At 38.1% G+C, this 21,179-nt stretch overlaps 3 protein-coding genes and 1 long non-coding RNA gene across 13 annotated transcripts; 3 read left to right on the forward strand and 1 right to left on the reverse strand.

Moving 5' to 3' along the window:
- Positions 1 to 2,024: 2,024 nt before the first annotated feature.
- On the reverse strand, positions 2,025 to 18,180 carry LOC135172112 (uncharacterized). Of its 7 annotated transcripts, none has more exons than XR_010300836.1 (8): positions 17,082 to 18,180; positions 16,818 to 16,940; positions 16,594 to 16,726; positions 14,218 to 16,517; positions 14,066 to 14,140; positions 12,759 to 13,409; positions 2,790 to 12,409; positions 2,027 to 2,540 (listed from the first exon to the last, which is right to left on the reverse strand). It is a non-coding gene; the product is annotated as an uncharacterized LOC135172112 (long non-coding RNA). The 7 variants fall into 7 exon arrangements; XR_010300840.1 differs by lacking the exon at positions 2,027 to 2,540 and having other exon boundaries at positions 11,524 to 11,658; positions 12,152 to 12,409; XR_010300838.1 differs by lacking the exon at positions 2,027 to 2,540 and having other exon boundaries at positions 11,532 to 11,658; positions 12,007 to 12,409.
- On the forward strand, positions 13,457 to 14,875 carry LOC135172108 (probable RNA methyltransferase CG11342). The gene is made up of 2 exons (XM_064138435.1): positions 13,457 to 13,636; positions 14,228 to 14,875. The coding sequence occupies exons 1-2, from the start codon at positions 13,457 to 13,459 to the stop codon at positions 14,768 to 14,770; spliced, it is 723 nt and encodes a 240-aa protein (XP_063994505.1). The 3' UTR covers positions 14,771 to 14,875.
- Positions 16,401 to 18,611, forward strand: LOC135172111 (chromatin complexes subunit BAP18). Of its 4 annotated transcripts, XM_064138438.1 has the most exons (5): positions 16,401 to 16,532; positions 16,671 to 16,773; positions 17,109 to 17,200; positions 17,976 to 18,074; positions 18,175 to 18,611. In XM_064138438.1, the coding sequence occupies exons 2-5, from the start codon at positions 16,690 to 16,692 to the stop codon at positions 18,452 to 18,454; spliced, it is 555 nt and encodes a 184-aa protein (XP_063994508.1). In that variant the 5' UTR covers positions 16,401 to 16,532; positions 16,671 to 16,689; the 3' UTR covers positions 18,455 to 18,611. The 4 variants fall into 4 exon arrangements, with proteins under 4 accessions (XP_063994508.1, XP_063994511.1, XP_063994509.1 ...); XM_064138441.1 differs by lacking the exon at positions 17,976 to 18,074; XM_064138439.1 differs by lacking the exon at positions 16,401 to 16,532 and having other exon boundaries at positions 16,539 to 16,773.
- A 597-nt stretch (positions 18,612 to 19,208) lies between these two features.
- LOC135172109 (protein lin-7 homolog C) lies at positions 19,209 to 20,935 on the forward strand. Its single transcript, XM_064138436.1, has 5 exons — positions 19,209 to 19,400; positions 19,504 to 19,545; positions 19,658 to 19,770; positions 20,237 to 20,482; positions 20,563 to 20,935. Exons 1-5 carry the CDS (start codon positions 19,364 to 19,366, stop codon positions 20,722 to 20,724), a joined length of 600 nt encoding a protein of 199 aa, XP_063994506.1. The 5' UTR covers positions 19,209 to 19,363; the 3' UTR covers positions 20,725 to 20,935.
- Positions 20,936 to 21,179: the final 244 nt, after the last annotated feature.

The raw sequence follows: 21,179 nt of genomic DNA on the forward strand, positions 1-21,179 counted from the left end.
ATATGGGACCCAAGCCTGGCAAACCATGCCCCTTGTCTGCCTGGCCATGTCTCGGGGCAAGCTTGGTGACCCAAGCCTGGCAAGCCATGCTCTTTACCAGTCTGGCCATACCTCGGGTCAAGCGTGGTTGCCCAAGCCCGGCAAACCGTGCTCTTTGCCAGTCTGGCCATACCACGGGCCAAGCTTAGTGACCCAAGCCTGGCAAGCCATGCTCTTTGCCGGTCTGGCCATGCCTCGGGCCAAGCTTGGTGGCCCAGATCTGGCAAGCCAGTCTCGTGCCAGACCTGGCCCGTTTCGTGGACATTGGCATTTCCTACCTGGGTACCTCGTCCATTCACCGTGACATCCGTTGGAACTACTCTCTCCTCGTTTCTCCCTCTCTCTCTCCGTCGCTATTTGTATAGACTTTCATGGATTACGGGCTTAGATGAGATATCCCACCGGTGACATTAACATCCGGCATAAAAAGCTCGGTTCATTAGTGGTATTCGCTGAATTTTTCAACTAATCCCCAGCCTCAACCCATCCACTATATTTATTCCCCATTTTCGTCTCTTTTCCATAAAAATGTTGACACCAGTGACGCACCAAAATTGTTAATTTGCGTCTCCCGACGCCCAATTGACAAAATTCATTATACCGTCGCGTCGCGAATCCTTGGAATCTTGAGGAAAATGTTAGGAGGGTAACGCACGAGTGACTTTGTGCCTGATATTGGCGAACACACTAAACTACTCTGAACTCGAGACAAGACACGGTCACCTATTACCTGAACAGCCATAACCGGACGGTGAAAACTTTTATCTCAACGAATAGCAAATTCACATAAGTTTTCATCATGTGATGTTGTTTATCGGAACGAGTATTTAAGGGTTTTCAGCAAGTGATTTGTGAAACACAACTTTCACGAGACTGACAGGCTCGAAGTTAGTGAGGAAGCAATGAAATCGTTGGCTTTGCTCTTGAGCAAGAATTTAATGTGATAAACGAAGACTAGAACTACTAAAACATTAAATGAATTTTTGATGAGTCAGTTTGTACGCTATGGTAAGGTGAATGTAACTATGGAATTTTAATTCTGTTGCTGACTGAACTTTTGGTTTACTTTTCAGTGCATATTTTGAAACTGAGGGGCAGCTGAAGGGACTGTAATTAGCAAATTTATATTGCCCTAGAACTTGATCGATCATGTTAATTATAACTATAAGTGAAGTCCTCCCATAATCATTAACATAAAAACCTTCTCCCCAAGCGGGGGGCCACGTTACCCTTGGACAAGGTCCCTCAAATTCAGTCATTAATAATCATCGCTAAGATGACGATAATTACCTCATAATCACTAGAATAGGAGAACTCAATTTAGAACAGCCATTTCCCCCAGAAAAAAAATTGAAAACTTCACAAAGTCTTCTCGCTCCGATTCTTCATTTAACCCCCCGGAATTTATCATGACGAGCGTCTTTATGATTCACCGACCGCTAACTGTTGCTCTGAAAATTTCTCCCTCACTTAATTAACGGAAGGTTCTATATAACAGTTCCAAAGAAAATTCCGCATCCTGTTCTGTTCTCAGCCGACCAGAAATCCCTCTTTTCCATCTTGAAAACCTAATTTCGTCTAAACCATTCACAATTAGTCATCCATTGGACGGTTTATATTGGTGTACGCCCACACCACTGTCGGTGTGCAGCAGAGGAGGTGCAAAAGTTCAGCGGGAAAGTTCGGAGGATCATAAATCTAAGGTCACCAGTCGTCTTCCCCCAAAAGACGGGGGTAATTACACCGCCACGCGTTCGCGTTTATGCGCACATCGATGCTTTGGTCTTATCTGTGGGGGGGGGGAGGGGGTGATATCCTCGACATACCCCGTTGGTGAATGAGCAGAGGGATCGACAATGAAAGGAGAAAGGTTGAAGTAACGTTTGAGGTCGTTGATTTGACCTCCTACACTGACGGCCTCCTTTAATGCCCTTAAGGTCCTTCCAGTCCAGTAACTTTGATGCAGTCCTGCACACAATTAAAATTGCAAACAATAAAAATTCTAGTTTACCTATTATTTCAATTTCAAAAAATTCCCACAGTGGACGATTGATACTCTGATGGAGATACGCACATTGCTATGAACACTTTATGTCACTTGTTCTCATCTGAGTTAATACCTTGTGATTCATGCAAGTAGTTATCATCCGTTATTTCTAGTCCGTGAAGGGGTGAGTTATAACTCATATGAGATTCCCACTGTATTCGATTATGGGATTGAAAATTAAAATCATATCGAGTAAAAAGGGAAATAATTATTTGTACATTTTTCTGCTATTTCTCTATATTTTTAAAACATTTGGTCAACAAGGATGCTCATGCGAATTCGTAAAAAAGTCAACAGAATTTTTTGGCATGTGTTAAACAACAAGACATCTAAATGAAAATCGTTGAGCGTTAAATTCGGAGATAGAGTAATTGCACATATTCTCGCACGATGACCAATAATGAGACCAAAAGTTGAGCACAATACTTTCATCCGAGCAAATTGGAAAGTTCACCTGCAAGTTTTGCAATCCAAAAGCTAATCACTTAGACTCCATTATCTAATTTATTTCACTTATTTCATTCATTTTATTTATTAGAGAGATAAGATATAAAATGTTAAGTATATTCGACTCGATGAAAAGTTTAATGAACACATTGACACTTGAATTTCTAATTTTATTAATAATAATTCATGGAATTATCCATATTTCAGGCACTTACTGACGTATCCATAATCATTAGCATTAAACTGGATGACTCACATTGCTATAATAAGCCTGATCGAAGCCACCAGCGGTGGCACGAGGACAAGCGCTGTGTCGAAACAAATTTTCGGTCCTATTATGGGGCTTTCCTCATTCCGTTAATGACAACGGTGTGTGTGACAGGATACAGGTGAGTTTAGTCACAGGGTGATATTTCACAGTGCTTTTTAGCGAGAGAATTTAATTACTTCATGAGAAAAATTTCATATTAAACTGATTAATATAAAAACTTATTCCTCTAAGAATAAGCTTTTTTCAATAATTAATATCAACGTATGCGATCAATTAAAATTAAAATTAAAGCTTTTTGTAAAGCTCTGAACCCACGAGGTTAAACACTTTGATCTTTTCGTAAAGGTTTATGTATGACTCGAGTAATTGTTCTGTAAAAAAGATTTTCAAAGATTTCCTCATATTATCATTACGAAGATAATTGAACAATTAACAAAACATTGGTTTGAACAATGTGAAATATTTATGCAATCATGTCGGTAATTAGCAGCGTTACGAGAAAATCCTAAAGAGACGTTTTGTGTAATCGAGGGAATTCTCGGTAAAATATTTTCTGCCATTTTCCCCGATTTTTCCTAGATCGTCTGTGCCTACATAATATTCTAGCATACAATAAATTCGCAGCCTTTCCTTTGGCCTGGGATCCACGCACATCCGACTAAATGGATTTCAATGAGATTTTTACTGTCAATTAGATTAGAATCTGTGTTCTAACATCAGTTATAAATTATTGCGCTAAGTTACATGTGAGGAAAGGTGCTCTCAGTGCTATTCCGAAAGAGTAATTAATTGAATTGAATTTAGGCCGACTCGATATATTTTTAAAATCTAAATTTTTCCATTTGGGGTATAATTTATTGCAAAGGGAGAGGGAGAGGTATTGCAAAAGAAAGAAATGAGCAATGGCTATTACGTGACAGAAAGAAATCATATAGAAAACCCCCATTTAGCAACCTATTGCCCATTCATTAGCAAATTATTAGCAAAAACAACTATACTATTCACAGAAATGAGCAATTGCCAGTTATTTGATTAGATGGCAGTTAATTTAATGAAAAAATATGATATACCCGGGTAATGATGAATTGATGATGCTGATGTTCTCAGTCAATCAAATACTTGACTAAAATTCTCAAAAGTTGTCATTGAACCCTCAGCCCATTATTTCCAATTCTCTCTCCTCCGATCTTCGCCTACGATTGCCTCAAGTCTCCACTTGGCGCAACATCAGCAGATCGCCTGCATATCCCCAGTGCTGTTGTGGCGCAATGTACCACCGCGAGGTGAGGTTTCGTCGTCTCACCTCGACCGTTTCTCTCCCCGGACATTTCCTGACATTGCATTCACGTTGGATTTCATTCTTAACTGCGAAATACGAGAAAATAAAAATGAGAAAATTTTTTTTTCTCACTCATTTCAATCGCCCTCTCGCGCTCTGATGTCCCTGAGAGCTGGAGACGTAAAAAAGGTTCGAAAACTTGACACCGAGTGTGTGTATTATGAGGAGAATATTTCGCAATAGGATCAGCCATGTATTAGTCTTCGTTTCGCTTCTCATTTTTATGTATTGCTTCATTTTTTTTTTTACTTCTCTTTGTCCTCTTTATTCTTAATTTTGTCGTCTCTCTTTCTCTCTGTCAAAGACCCTGCGGAGGCCCCCGAGCGACGTATAGACCCGAGTACGCAATGGAAATGAGGCAATCGTACGCGACTTTTGCACGATATCGACATGCGATATGAACTCGATTTCGTTGAGAAAATGTGGAATTGTAATGAACTGAGGGTTATTTTAATAAATTCATGTCTGACAGATAATCGATTCAGAGTATTTGGTACTAGTGGGTGAATTTATTTGTATTGCGACATTCAAAATTGACTGAAAGGCGAAAAGCGAATTTCTCCATTTCTTTGTGTTACGCAGAACGATTTTTTTTAATTCAAGGGATTTCTGAAGATGCTCTCGCAAAAAGTTCATATAGCGTTACTGAGTCAACGTGAGGCCTGATGAGTGCGGTAATGAAATAGTAGAAAGGGAACAGTTCAAGGAATTAATTCGAAATATACTGTTGGGGCATAATATTTGAAGATATGATGTTCCAACTGAAATATCTTCAAAAGTGAGAGGCCGAGAAGTATTGGTTGATTGAGATGTTTTTATAGGAAATTCCGTATTCTAGAAAAAGAATTCCTGATGTTCTTCGTTAAACCCACTTGTTTTGCTTCTCCAAGCAATTACGACACGATCTCTATTTCAACTCCAACCGGACTTTTTAATGATTTTTTCAATGCCCCTGAAAATTAAAGGTTCAACGAACCTCGTTAAGTCGAGTATGGATATTTCAGAATCTTAATGAGAAAATTATTGGAGTCGAATTAGAAGTCCCCACTTCACATTCTCCTGTGAACTCCCCATTTCCACAGATAATTGAGCCTGCAGGCTTATTGAAAGGTATATTGAGGTAGACCATGTTAAGTGAATCAAGGGGGGACCCTCACCCTCGTCGAAATTGATCTCGATTTTCCTGATTTTTAAAGCAGTTTGTTTTGGAGATGTGGATTTATCTTTATGTCTAGAATTATTTCTTTCATTTTATTAAAAAAAGGGCTAATAAAAATAGAGTGAGAAATTTATTTTTATAAAAATTCTGAAAATCCCAGATGGAAAGGCATATTTTACCAAAAATTTCTCCCTATGGGGAACCCAATTACAGAAGATTGACTTATTTCACATACGATTCCTGGTAGAGTGATTAAAAACAAGTTTTTGAGGGAATAAATATCTTTACAAAAAGGGAAGGACTAAAAATATTGGCTGGGCTTTTCAGCAGAGAATCTGATGGACTTAAGAAGTTTTAGAAATATCTATTGTTAATCTGTTATGGTTTCTAGGAAATGTTGGCTAATGCACCCCATTAGATAAGCGGATCAAGCCTAAACCGATGTTCTATTCTACAAAATGTCCTTGATTTATAATTTTACAAGTCATGTAGACTTTATGTTAAGTCGTTCGAGGAGTCAATTCAAAGTAGTTGCAATAATTCACCTATCATGTATTTTCTTGGCGACCCAGTTACACGCATTCGAGTCTCAACCTCACAAACAGCAAAGTGATAATTTTAAAAAATGGGAGAATTGAAATATTGTGACCATCGGTTTATCTCTGTCAAGGTTGTTTGCTGACAAAAAATTACCATTCCGTTTCATTGACAACGAAACGTGGAATAGATTTTGTAACCGCTTAAATTCAGCGTCAACAGGAAGACCCAGAGAGGAAAACCGTACGATAAACCGCGAATTAACAGTCAAACTGTTGTGATAAGTGGCAGAAGTTCAACTTAAAAAAAATATATCCTGAAATAACGATTTCGTACGCGAGTCACCGACAAAAAAAAAGAAAAAAAAATGTTCAATGCGCGACCATGAAAACTTTTTTACCTCTTATGATTACAGGACGATATGAAGGTGAGTTAAGGATAATTGATTACCATTTTCAATCATTAAATCTCCCAATTATGAATCATTGCTCACATTTATAAAAAATTTTGTCTCAATTTTTTGCCGAGTATTATATTGCAAATTTAAATAAATTACGGAATTCTTATCTTCGAATTTTCCTGCATTTTCAGTGAAAACTGAATTTTCGCTTGGTTAATTTCGAAATCGTCTCCAGGGCCACTGTCCTCACAGTTCAAGAATGAATTTACCAGATTTGTCTAGCTTTCCATTTATTTCTAAAGCAAAACAGAGCGGAAATTTCGAGTTCTGTTTCATCTTTTTGCGAATTTCTGAATTTTCAAAGTCAAGATCTTCTATATCTTTAGTAAAATTGCGACACGTTAAAGCTTTCCGGACTTTGCTGGAAATAATTCAGACCTTGTTCTCCCAGAACTGTATGCTTCAGCACCGCCATTAAAAAGTCGATCGATTGTGGCAATTATAGTTTAAATCTGAAGAAACAGCCCGAAAATAAAATTTACACGACCGGATGTTACAACACATACATTGATGATATTGGAACACATAACAGTTGTGGGTATCAAGAAAGAGGCGAGGAGAATTGCGTCACGTTGGCAGACACTGAGAGACCAAGCCAAGGACTGAAATCGATTCGATCATCCGCAAAAACGAAGGCCTGTGATAAAATAATCGGCAAATTGAACGATACACGAAAAAGGGACAGGTATAAATATTCCACCGAGGTCGAATACTCCTCAATTTTGAATTTCCACATCGCTGAAACTGAACCATTATATTATTCATTTTTCTCGTCGTTTTGAGTCTACTTAAATAGCCTTACGCAAATGTAAACACGTCAAACACGAGTGAGAGACATCACGTGACTATAATTAAACGGCTTCACAACGGAGCGCAACGTTATCGAAACATATATTGCGTCTAACTGAGCGCGATAAGTCCACATGGAGATTGGAGAGGAAAGAGAACAATTGGATGAGGACATCTGATTGAGAGAGGGATATTCCCACGAATTTTGTAATAATTTATCTGAATTTTAGGGGAGGTGGAAGCCGAGAAACGAAATAAAGAATCGGAAGATTATTTTTTCCCATGTTAAACGAATGTGAAAAATCAATCGAAATTATTCCCTCTAGCAATATCTGACAAAAATTATTTGTTGTTCTCACTGTATCGACTTACGAAATATTAAGAAATTGAGAATATTGATGGATAATTAATTCAACAAAAATTACCTAATTATTCACCAATAAAATTATTCGTTCCCATACGATTCTGTCTATCTCTCATACCTCACACAATCACACGATGAAAACGAATTGATTTCTATGAGTCTATGATTTCAAAAATGTATCAACATAGAGAGAGATGTTGAGTCTAGACATAAACATAAGCCATGAGGTCATGTGGCAAAGGAACTAGGGATCCTTTGTCACATTATGACAATTTTTTTTTTGGCCTCGACCACTTTCAGTCTGCTGTGTAAGTCGTAGTGAACAGACATTTCTTCCTCGTGCCATTTTCAATAAACTTAAATTAACGTATTAAATCCACAGTGTTCAAAGTTATTTATCTGTCCCCCAATATTCCATTATTATGAAAAAACCCCTCAGGAATTTCATCAAAACCCCTCGTTAAAAGGGGGTGGGGGAAGGGGGTCGAATAGGTAGACGGAAATAGTTCCACCCTTTCCAAACCTAAAATTTAATTCCATTCAAATTATCATGATTATAAAAATCTTGGGATTAATCCGTTTATAACCCCATAACCAGAACTGTCGGTATTGGTAAAGGCCAGAGAATTTAACCACGGTTACAATCCCCCTTAATTCCTTCCTCCTTTAATATTTTTCTGGCCGAGATGATTCGAAGGGGCTTGAGAAGATCACAAACATCCCGGAAGTCTCGTCATCCGTTTTGATTCTACATACTCCGACATCCGGTGAATTGCTCAGACCAGCTTTTTTTCTTACGTATTCAATAGCTCTCGAGTCAATTTCCAACCGTCATTGTCAATGTATTTCCGCTTCCTGGGGACTGAGGAAACTGGAAAATGGGATGGAATAAACTTCGAGCAATAATCGTAAAAATATGCAACCCAGAGGAAAACCAAGGTGAGGAAAGATCTTTTACAACCTTGTAAATAAAGATATCTGGGGGGGTACCGGGGGTCTTTGGTCAAAAGGGGGAGCGGATCAGACAGCCCAAATGGATTTATGTGGCCTAAGAACTGCAGTTGTATGATGCGAGATGGAACAGAACATTTGCGAATTTCACGAACGATGGAGCATTAGGCCGGATTACTAATGACAGAATGTCAATGGAATCTCTCCTCTCTTTTTTTATGAAAATTCGAGTGCAATTACTGAAAAATCTAATGCTTTTAACGCATTATTGCCGATGTCTTCCCACAGAAAGAAAAATTTCCTGAAAATTTTATTACCAGCCTGTTCTGTAATCTGCCAGTGAAAACAGTATTCAGTCAAAATTTCGGAACAGTTTCGCATTTTTTCACTGAATGTTCTATACTTTGTCTTGAATGTTCTGGACTTTTTCCTGAAAGTTGGTAGATTACAGAAGAGGAACGTAATTAAAAAAAAAAATTCTCTCCCTGTACACGTTTAAAGTCAAATGAACCTTAATCGACAATCAAAATCCATTAGTTAATAATAACAAATTGGTTCTATCAGAAAGAAAATTAAACTGAAAAATGTGGATTCTGTAAGAGCAACTTTTTTAAATTCTAAAATTTATAGTTCCTCTTATCTTCAGATCTGACGAAGCCAACCGTTGACAAGTTAGCTCCAATTTCACGGTACGAAATCCATTAAATTCTGTTAATGCATCAGATGGGTAATTTCCATCAATGATCCTGGGAAGGAAGAGCAAGGTAATTCCAAGGTTCAGTAGGAACGTCAACAAAGAGATCAACGGATTTGTACTACCCAGGGAAATTTTGGTAGACAAATTTGGGTTTAAAAGATCAGGTAAGCAGGCAGGAACAATTTGAGAACCTGATAAATCCGGAAAGGATGGATTTTCCACAAGTAAAATACAAATGTCAATGGGCCGGATGTGGGGGTCACCTTTAGGATAGGTTATCTCCAGCCAGGCACCCCGGAAATGGCTGGGGGGCTTTCCTATTTACAGATTCAAAGCGGAAAAAAACTCCTCACCGTTTTATTTTTCGAAGACTTCGAAACGCTTTTTGTATTGGGGGTTTGTGTTTGCTTACTTGAATCTTTATCGCGTTTAGGGCGGGTATTTATTTGTGGTTTTTAAGTGGGAGGAGAACGGTAAGTCAATCGAGGACTACAACACTCCTCAACCAGCAAAACGAAATGTCTGAATTTCGCACTCGCATGGAAGGATAAATTTCGAGACGAGTGCAGAAAAGGATAATAGTTGTATGATGATGTGTGTATGATGGAGCCTGCTATCATCAACAAATTACGAGAGGAATGGCAATTCCCCTGTCCGGTCTGGCGACATCATTAATTATACCCGACGTCACATTGGGTAAGGAGATGACTCTTACATTCAATATACATTTTTCCATGGATTTCACTCTATACACGGATATGTGCTGTACATGGGAACTTGTAGAGCAATGTACACGATGAGGATATAAGTCATTTATGAAAAACATATTTTTTTATAATTTTCCGACCTCGTTTATGCAAAAATATAACATTTGAGAAATATCCATGTTCTATATTTCAACTCTTTTCATGTTTTTAGTTCAAGTCAATTTTTACTTTATTCAGATATTTTTTTTAGTGCTTAAGAAATATTTGTCAAAAGTGCGAAAATCAGACATTGCGTTTCGCTATGTAACCCTGTTTCCTTCTATTTGTAATTTATAAGCAGGAAAGTTTGGAATCTTTTGTTCTCATCCACATAATTTTGTTATACTTTTTGTCCTCCCTTGTTAGTTTTGTTTTTATATCCATTTTTTCCTTATTTCATCAAAGTTGATTGGAGTGAATAAACCTTGAATTTTTTCCTCCTAAATGTATAACAAAAGAGCTAGGTGATGGGTGTGGGAAATGCATGAAATTGAATGGTAAGTTTCCTCGATATTGACAACAGTCGGTTAACTGAGATGATGAAATAATGTAGTGTGATTACTTCGGAAAAAATATAGACTGGGGCGATTGACAGCTGTTGTAAAGATAATGTTATCGTGAGGGAAAAAATTGTTAATCCGAACGTATTTGTTCAATCATCCAAGTTAATTTAGCCCCCAAATTACCATTAACACGTAACTCTATTTTATGAAGAACGTCAAATGCAAATACTAGTATATTTCGATACAAGGGCGACGGGGTGGCAACGAGTATAAAGCTGGCAGCCCGAGGGAAAGCCCAGGGCTGTCAATTACACGACCTAAACCACCCCCTCACACGTGTAACGAGGAAGTGGCGTACATTTTTTCGTTTGCTAGTAAATGAAGTCTTTTCTCTCACAAATTTCACATTTTTTTCACTAGTAAATGAAAAAGTACTTTTGATTACAAATAAGGGGTTTATCTTTAGGTCTTTAGATTTTCTCATAAGACGGGTCAAGGCAGCTTTGCAACATTTCTCTTTTGAAAAATTCCCAGACATTCAATTGGGCAAAATTACAATTTGCAATCTAATCTAGTATCAGGGGAGTCCCTTGTTGTTACTATCTTTGAAATCAGGTGGCATTTATACCACTTCATAAGTAGGTAAGTAGGGAATTTTTGTCACGTCACTTAATGAGAAAGGTTAATGAGAAAAACAAATTCGCAAAAATTTTGTGAACTTTGGATTTTCAAGATTTATGCTAGTCATTAACATATTTACTGATTTAGGAAATATTTGTTTTTTTGCGAATAACTGCGTTTCGTGGTCACAGAAGGAGGAATCCCCAGTCTGTTCAAATATCTGAATAAATAAAGAATGTGGCGAAAAAATCGATGACGTGATGACGTAAAATCATATTCAATATTTGTCTCGTTTATTCAGACTCTGACAGCAGGCGTATAGCTCATTGTTACACGGCTCCTTTCGTTATCTCTTGTGTGGCCTCAAGAGGAGTACGTGACTCGGTACCATCTGTCGAGGCATTTGGCTCATTTTTCGTGATGAAATAAGGGAGAAGAAGGCGATGCCGCACGCGACTGTTGAGAAACGGGAATTTGTTTTTTCTTTATGCAGCCAAGAGCCTAGGAGCAGAGGGCACCTGCCCTGTGGAGATGCCTGGACTCCAGGTGCAGTCTCTTATTACCTCTGCAGAGCGGGATGCAGGAGTGCGTGCTCCATTCCAATTTCTTTTGTTGAAATTCCTTAATTTTTTGGGTTTTGTAGTTTTGAAATATCAGTGTTTTCTTTGTATTTAGGAACACGGGGCGTCTAAAAAACATGAAAAATTTGAGAAGTGTTAGCACCATCCGGCAAAAAGAGATCGTCAATGGTGGTGGCCTTTGAGGATGTAAAATGTTTCTTTAATTTTGTAGTGGAACACGAGAGGTTGTACGTCAGCGATATCCAACTCTAGATTTCCGGAAAAATGACAATCATTGTATTATGTAACCTTGACATGCATAAGTTTGCAGCTCGATGGGGAAACGTTAGAAAATATTGTTTAAATCTGGCAAAGTTTTGACTGTTTCCTGTTCGATAAAAATTGATGGAATAGTCTAAAATCGAACAGAATCTTTTCAAACTATGAAAATTTTCTATAAAACATTTGCGACTGACCAATTCCATCTTCAAACAACGCTCCCGGAAGTTTCAACCTTCTTCATTATCCGTTTACAAACAATGAATGTTTAAAAACATAATAACTGCGCGGAATCAATTTGAATGACGCTGAATATTCCTGATTCATTCAATTTTTTCTTACGTCATTGAGTTGACAAATTCTGTGATACAAGCTCTTAAAGACCATGGCATGCTTGATACCTCTTTCCTCCACATGTCTAGGGCCTAAACAAAAATTAATAGAAGATTTTTTTCCGAACATCGATGATTTTCACCTAAATGTCTACTCTCTGCCTGCTGCATGATACTTTCATTGTTAACAATCACTGAGTCACTGAATTATCCAACAGTACGTCTTTTAATTGTGAATCCCCGTTATACATTTCCTGCAACAGTCTCCCTACAATAACCAGAAACACACCGTTAGAAAATTTTGTTTCAATTTTCCGCGACAAATTCCGGAAATTCTTATCGCGTCTCTTTCGTCTGCGATGTCAATTTCGCACGTGGGGAAGGACGATCTATTTTTCATGTTTAGACTGGCAATGTACTATTACATGAAATATAGCTCACTTTTCCCAGTAATATACCGTTATCTACACCTTCCAGTGAATCTACTCTTGAAACGACTGTACGATTCGGTTCTAAAATGTTAGAACTGAAGAGAACGACTAACTCTTCCCTCAGAACAATGCAATTCTATTTTGATAAAGACATGTATTCAATCCTATATATTCTGTTAAAAGTACCATATTTTTCTCTGCAAGTGTCAAATGTCATGCACGTCAAATGGCACAGCAAAACTCCCCCTGGACAGCATACTTCCAATATTTCTCTCCCTATCCCAAGAGAGCAAATCAATCACCCAGGATGAGATGAATTGAGATCCTGTTCCTGTGGGTCATTGGCAAATCCCGCGATCTCAGTAAAGATCTCAACGATTTCTAAAGTTCACCGTGACCCCAAGGACCGTCGTCGAAGGCCAAGCGTAATCTGGGTCGCGGACACTAGCGAATTATCCTTCCGCTCTTGGCAAATTCTCTCCATCTCTCTCACCCTCATTTCCCCCATTTTTCACTTCTCCTTCGTTGCAAGGTGTTCTGTCGCAATAAAATTGAGTACTCCAGTGACTCCCAGAGGGCAGCAGTCTCTGAACAGAACTTCAATGCCACAGCATAACAGCTCGCAATAAAGTTAAAACCACGTGCTCATTATTTCACCCTCAATTCCATCTCAAGGAAAATTAGTTCCTTGTCATTTCCAATTGTTCCTCATGTTTGTATTGCCCCAGTTACTGACATCAGAACAACTTCCATTCTGTTCCATCAATTTGTTATGTGTTAAAAGAGATTTAACACGTTAGGGTCCAGCCCAGTGGATGGCTCATGCTGTGACGTTTCCTGAAAAAAAACAGGCAAATCAGAATAGAATAAAATAGAATAGAAGAATGGCGGAAGGTAAAAAGGACGAAGACCGAGAGCCAGGGGCTAGTCGTCACGGAAATTTCATAAATTACTACAAGTTTCATCCTGCTGACGAGCGTGTGCGACAACTTCCGCAAGGCGTGTGGCAGTTGAGAAACAGCGACCGGAAATACAGTGCTTTAGACGTCGGCTGCAATGCTGGGGTAAGTTAACGTGGGTGTTTTTCAATGTATGTAGCTCTACCACACGCGGAAGCAGCTGCCGGACGTATGAGATGGAATAAAAGGGCGGGGAAAAAGGGAAAACGAGACGCCTTTCTGTAAATTTAGACTTTGTGAGTTATTGGGTCTTTCTCTGACTCTGTTATTTTATTTCCTTCGGATATCTTCGGAGATGAGTCTTTTGGAGTTTTGAGACACACACGCGTCGTGAAGCGTGCCGGAATGCGTCTGGAGAGCCGGATAATTTTGGGGGTATAAATAGATGGGGAAGTACTTGACAATGATGGAGAAGGAGATAGATTGCAGACGGGTCTTCCCTCTTTTTGGAAATGAGTGGGGTGAAACGTCTCGTAGGAAATTGTAGAGGATTTGTTTAGAGAGACTCGGTTTTTTTTAGAGATGAGCCTTTACCTGCTGCTCCTCGGGAAATTGGGATCCCATTTCATCTCAATCTCAATAATTGCTAAATCTGATTGTAGACTCTACCTAGCGAGATATCAAATCAAAGTATTTTACTATTTTTATTAATACATTGAGGGAAAAATGTTGAAAAATATTTTTACTTATTTCTAGAATTTGACCATCGAACTCCACAAATTTCTACAGGAACAATTGCCAAGCGAAACTGATGTTCAAATACTCGGAATTGACCTGGATCCGATTTTAATCGAAAGAGCGCGTGAAAGTTGTTCCAATCCGGCCATAAATTTTGAGTGTCTCGATTTTTTCTCTGAAGACAGAAAAAATGTGTTATCTGATTATTTGAGAAGACTGAAAAGCACAGAATTCGATGTCGTTTTTTGTTTTTCAATCACGATGTGGATTCATCTTAACTATGGAGATGAAGGGCTTGTCAAATTTTTGGAGGACATTTGTCAAGTGACTAAAGTGCTAGTAATAGAACCGCAACCGTGGAAGTGTTACAGGAACGCATCACGGAGAATGAGACGGAGCGGTGAAGAGGACTTTCCACTCATAAATAAATTGAAGTTGACTGGAGAAATGGAAAAGCATATAGAGAGAATTGTTTGCGAAGAAAAGCGCCGGTTTCGCCAGATTATCACCACTCAGGATAATAATTGGGGTAGGAAAATACTGATTTTCGAGAGAATATGATAATTAATGATAATCAAATATTTGTATGCAATCAAATCTGTTGAGTTTCCGTCTTGTAATTTGCTTGGAAATCATATAAAATTTAATAATGTAATTTCATTATAATTCTCCACTGCGTGTACGTTTATCGAAAAATGGTTTGATTCCCAGATACGCACATAATTAGCAAAAATTTATGTACTGTGTTAGTCACTCGTTACGTTCGCTCCCATTATGGGTGTGTTGGTTGGGGTAAACTGCAGAGGGTGTGACCCATTATTATTTAAACCGATAACTTCCCGACCAATCCCTCTTTACTGGACGGTAGAAAAGAACGCAAATCCTGGAAGGTCCATATAGGAAATCAACTCAACTTTTTTCTGACTTTTCGGAGATTTCCCATCGATTGAGAAAAACAAATAAGACTTTTACTGATATTGTTATAAGTGGAATACGGTCTCTGTGCTAACTATGAAATCATCTGACGAACGAGCTATCTTGGAGCAAAACATCAACAAACTTTTTTCTCAACTCAGAATAACATCCATTAAAAGATATGGTCAGCACTTTATTTCAACGTTTATCATTTTGAAGACCCTTATATTATTAGTAAAAAATGATGACTCACGTGACAGTCAGCGATGTTGACTAAGCTTCGAAGATTAAATTCTATGCAAAACATCCGTTGGCATGGTATCATATTAAGTTTTAATGATGGATGAAACAGGTATTGTATTTATCCAGTGATATTATTAACCAAAGGATGATAAAATTTCGTAGTGAAGTTTCAAGACCTAACAAGATAAACGTGACATCTTTCTTAATCATCCAATTATCGTGGGATTGAGTCATTTCGAGATAGAATGTTTGAGAAGACCTATTTTGGCGATGAGAGAACTTGCGGAGAGACAGGTTTCTGTATGTTGCAGCTTGAGGAGCTGAGTGCTGCACTAATTCCACCACAATTTTTTATAACAAGTCTATTAGTAGGAGTGCACATTGACACAGCTGTTCATCCAATTTTATCCATCCAAAATCTCATCCTATAACATAAGACATTGAATTTTCTTCAGCCTTTTCGAACTTCCCATGTGAATCCCTCTTCCGTTTTTTGTATCAAATCAAATAAATGAAGTTGAGTGAAGAAGGAAATGACTCTTTCATTTTTTGAAATTTAATTAATTTATTTTACTTTTTTACGCTTCTGTTGTAGATATTTTCTAAAAACTGTTGATAATGAAAGCTATGAATTCTATCGATAATGAAAGTCATGCAGTTCCCCCATCGTAGAAAAAAATCAAGAGCAATTTCCAAAAGGGCGAGGATCCACTATGGACTCATTTCCTACTCCGTATCCTAATTGTCTGTGTAAGTTAGTTTTCATTTACCGACATGTGCCTATAGTGTTCCAAAAAATAGGTGATATTTTCTAGCATTGTCCATTGTTTCCACACAAAATAAATGAACCGATTGTCCATTCGGAAGTAAAAAATTGAGATGTTATCCTCGAATAATTTTCGTATCTCCACGATTCCTTTAACATTCGCTACGCACGTCACCAATCATCGTCCCTGGCTCGATTTAACGATTCAATTGAATCAAAGGTGCGTGAATGATTATTTTTCCCGATCTCGACATCACGACGCAATCTCATATTTGAAAAAAAATCCAAGGTGATTCGGTGGTCGTTAAGGTTGAGGTTAGAACGAGGCAATGACGCCAGATGGCAGAAGTGCATGGACAACAGAGACCGGTAGTCTGCCTCCCACTGGAAGACGAAAAAGTACGTAAAAAGCTCAATTTCCTCGAATTCAGAATTCAAGTTCAGCCATTGTTCATACAACCTCACCAACTATCGTCTATCCCCCATTCTCTTAGCCTCAAATGACACTGTTAAATAGTCCAATGAATTTTTTTTGAGGTGGATGAATTGATTGTTAATGTGGCAACTCTGTGACTGCGTCCATCAATCCGTCGCTGTCGTTAACAACAACAAAGTAATTGTCATGAACTCCGCAAGCAAGGTGAGTAAAAATTTCTTAATGTTTTTCTTGATAGATATCTTTACCTTAGCACCTGAATCATCTCTGTCCCCCACCATTTTTCACTCGTCCTGGGACCTCGGGTCACGTGTCCCCCTCCCCAAATGCCCGCCCTTTACTTTACGTTCAGAAGCCAACGAAGATGGATCCTGGAAGTGGGAAAAAGGTTAGGTCATGTTTACATCTTCGTGTTGATATTAAATTCATCAAGTATTGAGTAAAATAATTTATTTGTGTGAACTAATGAGCCACCGGAGTTTTTTCTGTTTTCTTGGGCGTTTTTTTCTCACCTTGATGAATATTTGTAACTGATTCAGGTTGGAGAAATATTTACAGCCGCCGGCGCGGCGTTCAACAAACTGGGGGAACTCACAATGCAGCTACACCCGACGACAGATTCGCCGGCAGGGTAAGTAATTTCAGAATTTTCGAGCTTTTCCATTTTTTAATTGTTGAATGAATCGTATAGGCCATGTGTTTATTGTTTATATAGGCTTGTACTCGAGCAGTACTGCCAATGGGAAGTTGAGGTTCGGACGCCATTGCACAAGAAGTGTGAGCGATTTAGGCGGGATTTTTCAAATTAAATAAATCATTTTCTGTTAAGAACATCCCAGTATGGCTTAGATTAGATTGAGCTGATCAATTTCTGAACAGATATTAGTTTCTAGACGATTTCAACTATTGACTGTTTCATGAGTGATAAAACAGAAAATTATATCGATTATTTCATTCTTAAATACCGTTATCCGTGTATGTCGGTGGTGATTTTTTGATTACGGCATTACTGTAAAATTACGGTAAATCTACGCTGATTTAAATCTCAGTTCATAAGAAGGAATTTGTTGTTATTACAGATTATATTAAACTACAACAAAATTTTCCATTTTAGGGGCGAATCCATGGGACTTGACTCTATGAACCCTTTCATTCGTTCAACTAAATTTGTTTAAAACAATAAGTTATCTGCGTTCAACATTTTATAAATTTAAAATTAGTTCAAGTGCCCAATATTTGTTGGAAGAGAAACATATATGCGAACGAAAATAATTGTTTCTACCGCTGTAGAAAATTTTAAACACTTTTCCTTTACGAATTCTTCTGTAGAAATTTACAACTCTGAACACGTACTTTCTCAAGTTGAAATCCATGAAATAATCCTAAGAACATTCATATTATCACAGTAAATGGACTGACGAGGAAATTGAGATGCTCCGTCACTCAGTAAAGACATTCAGTGAAGATCTGAGCAAAATTAGTGAACACATCAAAGGGAGAACGGTGTAAGTGTTTTATAACCAAACATGATTGAGTATTCCTCAATTTTCTGCGTCAGTCTGTCAAGCAAATTAAGTTCGAGCTTGTCTCTTTTATTTTCCGTAGGACTCAGATAAGAACAACGCTGAAGAAAAAAGCTTTTGAGGAAGCTGGAGTACCAATAAGACAGGTACCCCAACAACAGACGCAGGCTACACCTCAAAGTGTCCAGAAACAGCAGAATCAGGGGAATTCTACTGCCAATCAAGCTATGATGAGTAAATCCGCTGAGGTAACTCTTAATATGCTGAATGCACCTGAATCTGAAGTGGATGTAGAAGGTCTACCTGAGGAGTGCCAAGTGAAATTGGAATTTGAAGGAGCTACTGAAGAAGTTGCCTCATGATCCATCCATATCAGTCGCTTCAATGAATAAATGACATTAATAATTAAGATCTTAGGTATATAATTTATTATAGCAACTTGTATATTCTGTGTTTATTGTATCGCTTCGTTGAAATTATTTTTTCATCTTAGACTAATAAAATCATTCATGACTCGAATATACGTTTCATGATTCAATTTGTTGTTTTGTCAGCTGGTCAATTAAAAACATGATTAGCTGCCCCTCCCCATCACCTCTCTCCTACCACCACAGGGGAAGGTATATGAGGACTACCCCCATACATCGGAGCTCATAGCCCTGAAGATGCAGACTGCAATGTTGGCGAAACGTCGGCGCAATGCTGAAACTAGACGCGGCATCCAGCCGGAAGCCAATCATGTCAATGGTGTAAATAATCCAACAAAACCACGAGAATTTGTTGTTCTGATATTCATCACGATCTTCCACAAAAAACACCGTGAAATTGTCTTGATTGAGGTCATGATGTCGTCTGTCAACAAACCACCGGCAAAGTATGATATGCCGATGCCTTACCGACAGGCACATTTGCCATCGCTACGACATTTTGCGGTTAAAGCCGCTCCATAAATGTTAGATATCTCTGCTGCCAGCTGCCAGAATGTACTGTGGCGCCTTTCACTGCTGGGGTGATACTTAACGTTGACGTAGGGGCGCCTAACCTCTAGGATGTGAGCCTCTATTTTAGTTTATGCTCTTTAGTAAAAAAAAAGTATCCCTAGTGTGGCTGTCAGTGGAAAAAATGGCGACAAGTGTTCTTGAAAGATCGGCGAGGTGTGAAAAACATTAGTGATCACCTGTCATTATCTGGTCCACACCCCAAGGTCTTCGCGATTTGATAATATCAATTTTTTAGCCAAAAAACACTTGGTTTTTATACAACTAACAAAAATGGCTTCTGTGGGAGAGCCCCTGAATCTCAAGCGAGGTAATGCCAATTGGGAAATCTCTTTTGTGAAATCTTGCACTTTGTTGCCCCAGTTTTACAATAATGGCGACTGTTTACCAATAATGAAATTAATTTTTTTTAGATGTTCAACGTGCAATAGAACTACTCGAAAAATTACAGAAAAGTGAGTAAGAAACCGTCAATATTCGTGTATTCTTCTCATATAAAATAAGAAAAAAAGCGAAATATTTACTATTGATTTATCTGATATATTTTTATTTATTCTTCTAACTTAGGCGGTGAAGTACCCAGTACTAAGTTAGCTGCACTGCAGAAAGTCTTACAAAGTGATTTTCTCAATGCTGTTAGAGAAGTTTACGAGCATGTTTACGAAACAGTGGACACACAGGTAAAATTTGAAAATAATGAATACATGCGCCTCTTGAATTCGCTTCTCCAGCTTATGAGGCGAGGGTTTTTACGTTTTTCAAAATAACTAATGGGCCATAGATTGATAAATTGCAAACCAGTGACTTTATTGGGAATTTTGTCATATTATGACGTAGATGTGGAGCCAAAAAATTTCATCTATAGAGTCCGAAATAAGAGACCACTCTTATTATCCAACAGATGGAAATTTTCGCATGTTTTTAAATGTCTTATAATCCAAATTAAGAGATCACATTAATCTGATGGTTTCATTCATTCGCTAAATTTGGAAACAACATTTTATTATCAAGCAATGTTGCTCCTTATCCTTATACTCGTAAATCTTTCATGAGAAACGAGAGAAAATAAATGCGAGAGCCCCGTTAATTTGTTAATTAGTATTGAAGCTTTGCAGCTTATTCACTATCCATTCTTACTGTCTACAGGGATCGCAGGATGTTAGAGCTTCAGCCACTGCAAAAGCTACTGTGGCAGCATTTGCTGCGAGTGAAGGGCACGCTCACCCTAGAGTCGTCGAGCTGCCAAAGACCGAGGAAGGTCTTGGGTTCAATGTAATGGGTGGAAAGGAGCAGAATTCACCAATTTACATATCAAGAATAATTCCGGGGGGTGTTGCTGATAGAAATGGGGGTCTGAAACGCGGAGATCAACTGCTATCTGTCAATGGCGTGGTGAGTATCACTGTGCATCGTTTACTGACTTAATAATTTTTTTATCGAATAATAAAACGCCAATAATTTTGTCTCCTCAGTGTGTCGAAGGAGAAAATCATGAAAAAGCAGTTGAGCTTCTCAAGCAGGCCATCAACTGTGTGAAACTTGTGGTTCGTTACACGCCAAGAGTCTTGGAAGAGATGGAATTACGATTCGACAAACAGAGAGCTGCACGCAGTAGACGTCAACACGTTCAATGAATCAATTATTAGAATCTTCTCCATTTCATTGTTATATTCAGATACAAATACTTCCATTCGCATTTAATAAGAAATCTTATACCACTATTTTCATTTTCCACACGCACCCCTTCATATCTAGCATATTATTTGTTATTCATAACATCAGTGTTGTTACCATGACATTATTCGAAAATGTATTAGGCATAATTATAACAAAGTTAGACGCAAATCTTCATGTTGTTTAATTTTTAAAAGATGAAAGGAAATTCTCTAAAATGATATTTCTTCTCTGTATTCCCGTACTCGACTACTTGTTTTTTCATTACAACTAGTTGTCATTGAAATTAAACATACCTTTCTCCAGTGTTTCATTACATTTTTATAGTACATCCTGAGGTGTTATAAAAATTGCAATATAAATGCAAATGAATTGGGGGATGAATGTAGTTTTTTGTCTCGCTTTGCTCCATTAG

Source organism: Diachasmimorpha longicaudata, unplaced genomic scaffold (assembly GCF_034640455.1).
Source record: "Diachasmimorpha longicaudata isolate KC_UGA_2023 unplaced genomic scaffold, iyDiaLong2 ctg00000164.1, whole genome shotgun sequence".
NCBI lineage: Eukaryota > Metazoa > Arthropoda > Insecta > Hymenoptera > Braconidae > Diachasmimorpha > Diachasmimorpha longicaudata.